The sequence below is a fragment of the Emys orbicularis genome, chromosome 11 (genome assembly GCF_028017835.1).
Source record: "Emys orbicularis isolate rEmyOrb1 chromosome 11, rEmyOrb1.hap1, whole genome shotgun sequence".
Lineage (NCBI taxonomy): Eukaryota > Metazoa > Chordata > Testudines > Emydidae > Emys > Emys orbicularis.
Window position 1 is genome coordinate 58,837,554 of NC_088693.1, and position 12,999 is coordinate 58,850,552.

Consider the following 12,999-nt stretch of genomic DNA (forward strand, 5'->3'; position numbering starts at 1 on the left):
TAAAAGTCTAGCTGTAGTTTACAAGTATTTATATAATAAATGTACCTAAATTGAACATTAATTTGACACAAATGCTGTTCTCTGTATACATCAGACTGTCTAATTTTCTATTGCTTTGTCACCTGATGTTTCCCTGGGAACTGCAAAATACACAGATGATATACCAAATGCTCAGTTCACTGGAGAACAAATACTCACCTTGTCAAGCGAGGTAAGACCCTGTGCATGGTTAAAGAAGTACAACCCAAATGCTTTAAAATAAAAATTAGGAACATTTTTTGTCGTTTAAACAGAATTAACCCATATGCATTATTTTAAATTAATAGATTCATCTTTTACAACTATGTGAGCTAACTAAGCAAACTCCCAAAGGCCAACCAATGGAGCTTTGTGAAACCTTGTGAAGCAGTTAGCACTTGGAGTGGTTACTACTTTTCTTTTTTAGAAACAAGCTTTATATCAAAAAGCACCATTAAGACACCTAAAGGAGTGTAATAGTAGGAAATGTCATGTTATAAATGACATTAAAAATCCATTTATAAAGCTATCATATTTTCTATCTGTTCCATTTAAAGTTTTTACAGTGCCTGCAGTGCTGCAGCATCTAGGGCCCAAATTAGGATGGTTGTACCTCTTGCCAGTTATAACCAGTCCTATGACTGCTTCACTCCAGTGGACCCGAAGAGGATGTCACCTCGAGCCCCAACTACACAGGTCTTACAACCGAGTTTAGACATCCAAGTTAAGCATGGCTGTTAAAACATGGTTGTGGCCAAATCTGACCCTATCACTGTGTGACTGGTCAGAATGAATGGGCCCAAAGACTATTAAAACATCTATAAAAATTGTTCCAGTGCAGGTAAAGACCATTCAGCCAAAACATATATAGTTTTGAACTCTGGTTTGATTTTCCATATGATTTGATCCCTTACACTGCTCATGCTGGCCTGGTCTCAGTAGGTCTACCGCAACTATATTTAACAACTAGGGTAAAGTATAATTGTTAATTCACTTGTAAAGAAATGTAGACTAAAAATCATAACAATGAAAGTTCCTTGTAACTAAAATTAGGTTACAAATAAACTATTCTATTTCACAGAGGTTAAGGACTTGTTCACAATAGAATCACTTGCAGAGATCTAGCACCGATCAGTTTGGACAGGTTTTTCTTCCCTTGTAGCTACTTTATAAACCATGATATAGATTATTCAAAGGAACAACTTTTTATGCTTAGTTATAGCTAAAATGCTTCTGAATCCACTGGTGATAGGCACCCAAAGACACCAATATTTTTTTTTCAAGAGACTTGATTTCTGTCCATTGAGTTTTCCAATGCAGTGAGTCTGCCTCCTAAGATCTTTATTACTTTCACTCAGAACAGTAAGGCTTTGACCTGCTCTCCATCAACAAAGAAGAGGCAGATTATCTTCTGACAATGACAAAACTCATTTCTATTTGATACAGTGGCCACAAAAAACACTCACTGCTGTCTTATTTGTGCTTCAGTGCCAGAGTCTTGAACTTTAGGTTATGTACTAACCACAGTTCCAGGACAACTTTCATGGACTGTTTCCTCAGTGAAATCTGTGTAACAGAATCCTGCCTAGAATCAGAAAGTATCTTAAATATCAAATCCATTATTTTTATATTCCGTTAAAAAGCTCCCTCAAATGTAGAGACTATCTAGCAGCAAAGAGCAGAGTCAGTCACAAAACTTCTAACATTCTGTTAAGAATATGCTCCCCGTTTAGATCAAATAAAAACAAACCTTGAATCAAGCATTTATGTTTTACTCCCTTTTATAACATTAAAATGTGCCTGAGATTTTGTGTGTGTGCAAGCAAACCTCCTTTTATTAAAAATATATGCATAGCATGCTTTGGAAAGGTTTCTTAGCTCAAAATAAACAATTTTTCCTAGAATATAAAATCTTCTTCTGCTTAGCTCCTACTGATTGCACTTTCCTCAGTGTGCTTTCAACAGCCTTCAGAAAGTTCAGAGAGAAATGTCATTCTGTTAATACTCCACTAGCACCATTGCACTCATCCAAAATACAAATCCTACCCCAACTCCTATTTGTACATGCAATGAGAAGTATAAAACTTAACATACAAAATATTTTTTAAAAGAAGAGGTTCAGTTTAATTTCTAAATTGGAAATGCAAAAAAACAAAGGAATCCGAGTTGTTCCTGTGCTTGTTTTTCACTACAGAGATAGATTTGGACCAATTATTCTGGTGCAGTAAAGAACAAATTCCTTGTTCCTTTTACTAGTACCTTCAGTTGTACAATCTGACTGCTAACATTTGGCAAAATAATATGATCATGGTGGAAAGGGGGAGACAGAGCGTTCTACAAGACATTTATTGCCCTAGACACATACATTTGAAAGCGGAAGATACTGACAAGTATTTGTTATTGTCTTCTTTTATTCAAGCCAGGAAGTCAGATGTCTAAAGGGTCTCAAGATTTAACTTTGGTTTCTTCTTTCCTGTGATCTCTTCCCAACTCTTTCTTCTTCCTTCCTCAACTCCATGCAAACTCTCTCTCTCATCCCATCTCCCTTTCTTTTTCCACTTTAACATGCACATTCCTTCTGCAACTCTCCATTCCACACCTGTATCAGATGTTCAGCCTTAATGTATTATTTGTTCTGCTAGAAGTCTGTTACTTGGAAACCACTTAGTCTTCCTTTAAGATACCCATTTTTGATGAGGATGTACAAAATGGAGCTCCAAGTGCCCCAATCATGACTGGAAGACTCTGATTTCTTCTTAGTCCACCCATCAGGTTGCTACCTGCATGTAAAAACACAGCTGAGTCCTGCCTCTGCAGGCCAATTTCTGGCCTTTGATTTTTTCCCTGGTCCCCTGTCTCAGGGGGTTTGACTGCTCTGGCAATACCCAACCTCTTCAGCCTGTCCACCAGGTTCATCTTCAATTGGTCTAGGTTAGGAGGGTTATGGGATGGTTTCAGGCCACACCTCTCCTGCAAGAATGTTTCAGCTGGTCGTGATGCCAGAAAGTTTTCAGAGAGATGCGCTCGAGTCTCAAAAGGCAGAGGGGAAGAACAAGGTGAGTGTGAGGGAGAATTTGGGGGAGTGGAGGGAATGGGAAGGGTTCGTAGGGGCTGTAGTATAGGCAGCTTTTCTGGCATGGGGCTATCACAAACTTTGGCAGAGATGCCTTGTTCATGCAAGAGTTTAGCCAGACTGGTGGTGGTGCTCAAGGTGGTGGAAGAGTCACTTCTGTTGGTGAGGAATTCTCCAATACTAAGCCTACAGGACAAGGCTGGAGAGCTCACCGTTGTATTGCCAGTACTGTTGCCACTACTTCCAAATGATAATGGAGTGTACATGGAGCTGAAAAAAAACAAACACACACACAGGATATCATTATTACTGCACCTTGCTCTCTCTCTGGAAACTTTCATATAACACAGGGCAAGGTAATAACAATCATTTTTAAAATAAGGCTTGTGCTCAAATTAAAAAAAGGAGATTAACAATTCCATATCTGCATAGAACAAGATTCACTGCAACTTTCACAACCTCCGCCTTTATAATATTCAGAAATACAAAACATTGCTTTGCAAATCCCACACTGTAGGACACAAAACCATTAGAAAAAAAGTTAGAAGGTGCCATATTGACATATTTTGATAGGAAATGTTTTTTATAGAAAACGCAGCAAATTTTACAGGATCTTACACAACCAAATTACAGGAATAATTACAGTCCAGCACTTTTATGTGCATTAAAATCATCATGGAAGAAGAACCCTACTACTTTAAAATTTTAACAAGAGTATATTTCAGTATGGGGTTGATTGCAAAGGTCATGGTATATGTTAAACTCATTTCTTTGTCAAGCCTTAATTTGGAAGAGTCTACCTTTTAAATGCCCTTGGCGCTGAAGCTAGAGATTAACACCGTAAGCTAGAACTTTCCAAAGCCAATTACTATTTAGGAGTACAGACGCTCCCCAGCTTACGCAAGACCCGACTTACGCAAATCCGCATTTACGGAGTAAGTTCTGTAAGCTAGAAATAGGAGTGTTGGGTTTTTTTTGTTTTTTTTTGCATAATGGTCGGAGATATGTTTCCAACTTATGCAAAATTCGAGTTACGCAAGGCGTTCCAGAATGGAACGCTTGCGTCAGTCGGGGAGTGTCTGTATCTGGATACATTTGACAGAAACGTTATTACAAAAGCATACAAAATGTTTGCTCTGCTGCAAAACAAACACATTGGTGGAAGGAGGCGAAAGGTCTATGCACTTGCAAACCTGATTCTTCACAGCTGCAAACTGGAGGATCTTGTAGAGCTGCCACTTCAACTGATATGATTCATTTCACAAAGCTGAGGATTAACACTGTGCAGTACAAGTTTTTTTCTCTCTCCCATGTATCCCGTTTTTAATCCTTATCTTCCATCCCCAATGCACAAACATTGTCATCATCACCTCCCACCTGTCTCTGCAACTATAATAACTCGGTGCTTCAGGAAGCAACATCTAGTTTTAATTGGGAAGGTGGGTGCTGGTTTCTGGTGCACCCGTTTATTGGAGGGAATAGGGAGAAAGCTTCAGACCAGACTTCTGGGTAAGAGGTCAATCTCAGAACCCTGAGCTCCCGTAGGATTTTACACCAGATCAGACCACTGATCCATCTAAACTCCTACCCTACCCCTCAGGAGAAAACCACCAACACACACAAGATCCAACACAAAACCAACTAATAATGCTCCTGGCAAATTAGGTAAGGTCATACGTGATCCCAAATGCCACAGAGGGTCATCATACACCATCTATCCTGAAGTATAAAGTGTGATCACCTTCACTGTATGAATTTGGATAACTACACAGGCGGTAGGCAGCTGGATAACTACATGAAATTAGTTAGTTCTTTTTAAAAACCCAGTCATAGTATAGATCTCAAATATCTCCTGCAAGAGTGAATCCCATCAGTAGACTATATGCTGCATAAAGTTATATTTCCATTTACTGGTCTAAATTTACTTCCACAATAGGAACCAATGTGTGGTGAAATTAAAGGGGCCAGAGGTATATGTATGCAAGTGAGTGACAGAGAGACACAGATCCATTTTCGCAATGTCTTTCATAATTAAAACCACTAGTAAGAACATCAATCCTGAGTGCGCCTCTCTGGCCAGATACATCTATCATTCTTTTCTAGACCTGGTCCATACCTCAGGAGCAACTGATTCCATGCAATAACTCTCTGAACGTTAACAACCATCTTACCTGGGGGTAACCTGAGTGACATCAGAGGGGTGAAGGATCCTACAGGTAGTGAAGGTGAATGTGGAGTATGTGGAGGAGAGACACTTTCCTGGATTTGAGGCTGCAATGCAGACAAAACACAGCCAATGAGGACAGAAAGCGAGAGAAAGGGACTAATTAAGGTAAGGTACCATTATTCCAGGATTTTTCGGGGGGGGGGGGTAAATAAAGACTAAAGAAGGGGAATCCCCCAAAGATAAATATGCTCAATTGAAAAAGACAGTTCTATTTTAAGAGACTTTCCATTCCTCACTTTAATTTTTTTCAGTGTAAGATGAAGTGAAATTGAGACTGCTCAATATTAGAGTTTCTGCTTCTTTAGATGTGTATCTTGGACACTAGCAAGAGTGTTATATCTAGTGTTTTCAGTGAAGGACTGATCCTGGAATTCATTCCACACACAGATGCAGACTCCTCCCACGACACATCAAGTCTCTCTGTGTCTTGGTTTTCCCATGAGTAAAATAGGGAAGAGAAATACTTCTATACCTCACAGGTGTGGCGAGGACTAGTTGCTGTTTGTCAAGTGCTCTGAAGATGGAGAGCACAATAAGTGATTATCTGATTTTTGCTGAAGGGTGCTTTAGTTAAAATTGTATGACTACTGTCTTCTGGTACTTGGATGAAAAGACTCCCAACAGGTTACCTCCCCAAACAAGTATAAAATGGAGCTCTGCAAAGAAGTTTGTCTTAAAATTTCCCAGAGACAAATCCAGACTTCTTAATTCAGAAATCTCATATTTCTCAGTCTGCCAGCAGGCTATTGTATAGAAATCACTGACCAAGACATCCCTGCTGTAGGCAAGTGTATCTCCTCATACCAACATTGAGGGAAAAATCACAGTGTTGAAATCAGCAATTTTATTCCTTTACCACAACCTTATTTCTCAATGAATCATTATTTTGAAACTTTATTAAATTCAGTGTTCAAAATACAGTACTTTCCCCAACTAATTTTAGTGCAGATTAAATTTCTTCCTGTCTGAATTTCTCTTTCATGCCTTCTAGCAGGAAAATGCGAGTTGCCATGGTAAAATTTTAATTTTTTATCAGTATTTTTGTTGTTATAAATACGAAAATGTCAATTGTTTTTGATACAATATTTGTTAAGAACATAGGGCTTTTCCTTTGACGAATGTACTTGGTTAAGAATTCAGTTTTCGGTCACATCCAAAACCAGGTTTTCCAGCAGCCGTATGCTCCATAACAGCACAGGCTTAGAGGGAGAATGCCACCTTCTGAATTGCCAGTGTTATATCCTGCAAAACCTTGATGTTCCTGGAGATCCCCCATCCAAGAACTGACATGACCTACCTCTACTTAGCTTTAAAATCCGACAGGGGTAACGCACAACCTTATATAGCAATGAAAAAATAAGCATAAGGAAGCATCAAGAGTGGAGTATACACCACAGTAAGAGATATATGAAAAGTGAAACCATAAACATCCAGGATTCTTACCAGCGAGTGGCACTGTTGCTGAAGTAATAGGTGGCAGGAAGATCCCTGCCTCTGGCTTTGGCACTGCATGTTTCCCTTCCTCCAGAAAGGATTGTTGCACTTGAAATGTTATACCTCCTTCCCCTTCTTCCTCATCTTCCTCCAAGTCAGAGATGTGATAGACGGCATCCTGAGGTAATGGTGTAAAGCCTTTTGTGACAACACCTGGCCGTGGGTCGAGGATGGTACCTAGGTTGGGTTGAGCAAGCTGCTGCCAGTGGAACAGAGTCTGAGATCCTGATGAAGCAAAAAAAGGTGCAAGGAGATGTTTCTGTTCCACTCTACTGAATCATAAAGAGTGGCCAGAACAAAATACCAAAACAACCTGACCAACTGGGGCTGTCATCATGGTACATGAGAAGAATGTAGACCAAGAGATTCAGAGAATTAAAGAGGAATGCCTAGTACTGAAACAAGTTTGCTCCTACATTTGGGTCTCTTACCCTGAAGTACATTGTGTTACTACCAAGCTAACAGATAATTGGCTTTAAAAAAAAAAAGTCTCTTTCTCCAAGGGCTTCTGATTCTTGAGTACCAACCCGTTCCCAGAGCAACACTGATTTAATTACCAAATACACTGATTCCACCATAAGCAAAGCACATTTCCTTCTGCTAGAGAGAGAAGGCAGATTATTCTCTTACCTTCGAGAGGTTTAACAATTTGTAATTTCTCTGGCAGGAGCGCGCGGAGGCAGAGAGAGCCCGCAGAGAAGTCAGTGAATTCTGACTTTGTACCCATGGACAGACAACTCTCTGTTGGTGTGCAACAGCCCCCAGCCTCTTCTTTCTGGTCAGCCAGCAAATGCATTTTACGCTCCCATTCCTCCTCAAAGAACTGCTTTTCACTCAGGTAGTTTTGCTGACGGAGGCAAAGTGTGTGCAGAGCTGTAGCTAAATCATTGTCTCCAGGGGTTCCAGGCTGGCCCAGCTTTTGGTTGTCCCTTGGGGGAACATGAAATCAGAATAGGGAGTTAAGACTAAATGTTTAAAGACTAAACATTACTAAAGTAAACAGGAGCCCAGGTTGGATTTAGTTTTGGGATGAGGAAAAAAAGATGAAGTTGTTTTAAAGACTTCTATTTAATTGGTGTAGTCAGTATCACAATATCTTGCAAAGTCTCAGACTAAAAATCTGCAGGCAAATTTGTGTGGAGGCAGCATCTCACAGCTTCATTATTTAGGAACAAAGACAACCCGTGCATAAGATAACCTGTTGGCTTGCTTTTTCTCTGCAGTCACTGAATTTACTACAGAAGGATGTTTATAATTCTTTGTATTGTTTGCTTGCTAACATTATCCTCTTCTGCCTTATATGCGCCATTTAATCTCTCCCCCTTCAACCCTGATGCACAAAGCCACAGACATATATGACCTGCCAGCACAATAGGTGCGGATAGCACTAGCAGGTTTAGTATTAAATCAGGTCATCAGTGGAGGAAGCCTGGGTCCACAATATCCCATGAGGTGACATTCGGAAGTTGGAACATTTAGCAGTTAAGAGAATAAGGGAAATAGTTTCAATCACACTGCAAAGGTGAAAAAGCTGGTGAGAGAGATCTATCTCCTCGAGTTTTGATGAGAGCAACAGGATTATAGTTCAGCACCGAGAATGACAATTCCTATGCATGCATACAGACTGCCTACCATCAATACAAGTAATCTAAAACCACACTAATATGCTGAGTCTCCTACTTTGAGATTTCGTTGGAGCTGCTCCTCTGGTTCAGATGTGCCTTGCTCTCCACTTGTTGTAGGCCAGACTGAAAGGGCTTTGCGGTCATGATAACATTTGAACGATTAGATCCAGGGATTGGTAGTAGGGCAGGAAATGAAGAAGAGCGACCACGTGTAACATTAGCAACCTTGACAGTATCAAACACCCGTTTCTGCTGAACCCTGAGAAAGGGAGAGAGAATAAATATACACAATCCCCTTTTCATCTTTATAGCAAGGAACTGACCAATGACCAATAACGTTCTCAAAAGTGTTTTGGGTAGGATACAGAAAAAAACAGTTTCAGGCAATCACAAGACTTCTACCGGGCTATACAAGTCTAGTAAACAGTAAGGAATCAGAGCCCAGAAAGAGTGCAAATTGTCTGAGTGATGAAGTTGCTGAGGGGCACGCTCTCTCCTGCTGGAATAACCACCCTGTATGGGCTTGAAAGAACAAGAGGAGGTGGCATTAATACCACGCTGGAACTTTCAAGGTCAATAAAATGTTTTAGGGTCAGACCCTGCGGTCCTTACTCCTGAGTAAAGGCTCCAGGAAAAGGCCTTCAAGATACTGGGAACTGATACCATTTCTCTTCAGTTCTAGTTTCCTTTATAGAAAATTGCTAGAGAATTTAATAGGGATGAAACCAATGTGGTAATATAGAAATTAGTTTAAAAACCTACAGAATTCGGGAATAATATCCTTTCAGTAGATTTGTTAACCATCCCAGAGAACTCAATAGGAGGAGTATACATACTGTATTAAATACTGTACTAAATTCCATAAGATTGTTGAAAATAAACTCAACACTAGAAAGGTGATTTTCTATTCAATTATACTGAACCTTTGTATAAGGCACAGAATATCTAGATTCACCCACTTCCAGCAATTACCTGAACCTCATTGACATGGCATTGGCATGTCTAGCAAAATGTTAAAAGAGGATGTGTGTGGGAAGGTGAAAGCTGAACTTACTTTTGTTTATCGAGAGCAGATTCTTCATCTAGAATCAGCTCCATCCGCACTGTCCCCTCAATCTCTGCTGCAAGGGAATCCTGTGGGGAACAAACCAATCAAATAAAACAAAACTGACATTCAAATGCTTTCCTCCATAAGTTTGGCAATAGACACCCAGTAAAACACATGTTCTGCTCCATTATTATTATTAATTAGTGTCAGTACATAGTGCCCTAAAAGACACAGATAAAGGTCAGATGCACACTAGAAAATGTTTCCTGGCATAGCTCTACCAGCAAACTCTCCTAGTGTAGATGCTGTTTATACTAGCATAAAAGTGGTTTTGCACATATAGTTTACATTGGTTCCCCAAGCGAAATAAGCTGCAATGGAAAAAACAGTTTTCGCAGTATAACTGCAACTATACCAGGGCTTTTGCCAATATAAAAATATCACCAGAGAAAAATAAAATCACCTCCCTGATATTACTATATTGACAAAAGTTTCTAATGTAAACCTGGCCAAAGACACAGTTCTCCAAAAAGATTAATCTAAAAGAAACCAAAATTTACAATCAAAAGTTTTCCACTGGTCATTTACAACCATGTCAAGGCTATGCATTTCTATTGGTGTTCAGCACCGCTTTCATAACAAGGAGAGGGCAGAGTAGTATATCATGAAGATAAAATCACAGCAACATAGTGCATTATAAAAGGGTGATTACTTTCAGGAACAGTTTTTTTTTTTTTTTTAAAGAGAAGCTGTCAAGCTACTAAGGCCTCACCAGCACTGGGGAAATTTACCAACTGAACCGGGGGCACTTATTTCTTGAATTTCCCTCAAGAAAACTTCTGAAATCTGCCATGCCCTGTTTGTAGCAGAACAGCCATTTAAAAGTTCAAACCATAGCATGTTTCTTTGGGGCTTCCACTGATGTAACGTGCTAGCAGGCTAATCTCTAAACTATTTAGGTGTGGAGAGACTGGGTTCATAAGATACTGGTCCAAAAAATTAAAAATCTTGAAAGGCATTTGGATTTTATAGTGCTCAGCATGATATAAAACTGGGATCAACTTCTGAGAAGAAAGAAGGTGATGTAAGTGTTTGTGATAGAAGGTAAGGAAAGGGAAGTGTGGAACACACATGCAGAGTACATTTTTTAAATCTCTTTATAGTGAATAAATGGCCCAAATGTGGAGAGGTTAGAAGATCACGTCTGATCTTAGAAATCAGAAATAGAAAAGATTAGCTCATCTAATCCATCCCTCTGACACCTGCAGGATTGTTTTCTTTGGCATTCTACTCATAAGAACAAGCAACTATAGTTTTGCCCTTGTAATTCCATGTTACTAAAGGCTGTCGATAGCATTACAGCCCTACAATGTAACAGTGTGGATACACCATGCTAAGAGAAAGCTCAAGATTCATTACCAAAGGAAATGTCCCACATGACGGGGGGCGGCAGAGATGTGCAGCAGGGCTGGCTCTGCTGCGCAGCTCCTTCACTTCTTCTTGTAATTCATGCAACAACCCGAGACATTCTGCATTCCGATCCTGTAACTCATGCAGCTGCAACAAGAAACAGTGGTCATTAATATAGCCAGCAGTCCGCAACAGAAGCAAAGACAGTACTACAATAACCAACAGAATTTACCCCAGGATAAATCTATACAGATGAATATCATTGCAATGCAGTAATTATGTGTACAAAGAACAGAACAAAGAGCATTTCCCTAAAAATTAGCAAGCCGCAAACCAGCCTAGATAACCAGAACTGTGCACTTTCACTTGATATAGTCTTCATAACTGTCTGGAGCAGTAAGATCTCTCTCCATATACACCTTACCTGCTTTGAGACTCATGTGGATTGTAAACAGGATGAGTTATTAGAAGTACTCTGTTCTTTTCCTTCACCCTCTACCCACCATGAGGTTAAAAATAAAAAATAAAAAAATCCTTGTTCCCCTTCCCCTCCACCTTGCTTTTCTTTTTCTCACCCTATTTCAAATGGATAAATAGAAGCCCCCAATACCTCTCCTGTCAGCTGTCTCTGGGCATCTTTGGAAGCTTGAAGGTGAAGTTTCAGCTCCTCCTTTTCAATCACATGCTGTAGGTACAAAAAGCAAAGCAAAATAGGGTGTTCAGATTATTTCCTCCTTTTTTACTAAACAGAAAGTTGTTCCTCTCCAGAACATCCTCTGAAATAACCACACTCCTAAAACAGCAGCCTGTCCCTCAGCCTCTCCGTGCCCTACTGCATGCACACACCTCTTTGAGTTTATGCTGAAGATCAACAATCTGAGACAAGAGGGTTGAGATCTCTTCCTGATAGCGAATCAGCTCTTCACTCTTTCCTGATAAGTCTTCTGTCATTCTGGCAATTTGAGCATGTGTTTCCCCTAGAAACAGAGTAAAATATACATTCAGTACACAGCATTCCCTGATACACCCTTGGCAAAAGTGAACACTGTAGTCTTCAAAGGACAGTGAAATTCCTAAAGAATCAATTCAGGATGTACAACAGTGGGAGCTTTGGATTGTCAATATGGTGAAAAGCACACAGGGGCCCTGAACGTCTGTGGTTAACCTCATACCATCTGTGGTTGACCTCACCCAGTTTACCTTGCAGTAAAACCAAAGTGCCTTGTCTCCATGATGTTTTTATAGTGGGACAGCTAATGCATGTTAAGTATGCCAAGATAAAACACACCTTGTTTTTTATCACTGAAGACATAGTTCATAACTTCTACCAACTCCTTCATTAAAGGGCATAACTCACACCCTGCAAACACTCAAATGGGTCTTTAAAAAGCTGCAATAACCAATGGATGAGAAACCCAACCCTGCTCAGCCCAGGAGAGCTTGAAATAAAACATGGGGGTGATCTTTAATAACTAGAAACCAGAAAGGGGACAGAGATGCAGTTAGCCTTGTAACAGTGACATGAGGCAAGATACATTTAATTGTATATAACAATTTCTATAACCTTGGTTACATGATTCATCTTTATGGCAAATTACAACAGATAGTGGGATAACAGTAAATCTATGCTGTTAAGAGATACGTTTATGTCTAAAATTAGGGGTAAAAATAATATACTAGAAAGAGATGAAAAGATGTAAAATAGGAAAAACTTCGTAGTGTGCTTCCGCCCTTCCTTTTCTGTGTGTCATCTACGTAGACTATAAACTCTTCGGGCGCAAGATCCATTTTATGAGTTTCTGAAGTGCCTAGCACACCTTTGGATTCTATAAAGTTAAACAAGAGTTGCATCCCTCTTATTGGTGGTACAGTGAAGTGGTATGTAGGACAGAATCTAGCAACCTCCACTCACTGAGGTTACACAGCTTCCAGGAGGATACAATAAAGCAAGTAGACAATCAGATGGGCATTAATCCAGAACACTTGACTGTTATTCAAAATGAGAGCTGGCAACAGTGCAGAGTTCTTTTTAGGGATTACACAAAATAAAACTCTCACAAGATAAGCCTATCTTTCTAGTGAATATGGGAGGAGGCATAGATCA

At 39.8% G+C, this 12,999-nt stretch overlaps 1 protein-coding gene across 1 annotated transcript in view; it reads right to left on the reverse strand.

Annotated features, from left to right (window-relative positions):
- Nucleotides 1–2,682: 2,682 nt before the first annotated feature.
- Nucleotides 2,683–12,999, reverse strand: part of TRAK2 (trafficking kinesin protein 2) — a 64,556-nt gene continuing 54,239 nt past the window's right edge. Inside the window, exons 8-16 of the mRNA XM_065413149.1 lie at nt 11,742–11,872; nt 11,506–11,580; nt 10,905–11,042; nt 9,492–9,571; nt 8,493–8,696; nt 7,443–7,741; nt 6,762–7,037; nt 5,263–5,362; nt 2,683–3,361 (exon numbers count right to left, since the gene is read on the reverse strand). Coding sequence (XP_065269221.1) covers nt 2,683–3,361; nt 5,263–5,362; nt 6,762–7,037; nt 7,443–7,741; nt 8,493–8,696; nt 9,492–9,571; nt 10,905–11,042; nt 11,506–11,580; nt 11,742–11,872 — 1,982 coding nt within the window. The remainder of the gene's footprint in view (nt 3,362–5,262; nt 5,363–6,761; nt 7,038–7,442; nt 7,742–8,492; nt 8,697–9,491; nt 9,572–10,904; nt 11,043–11,505; nt 11,581–11,741; nt 11,873–12,999) is intronic.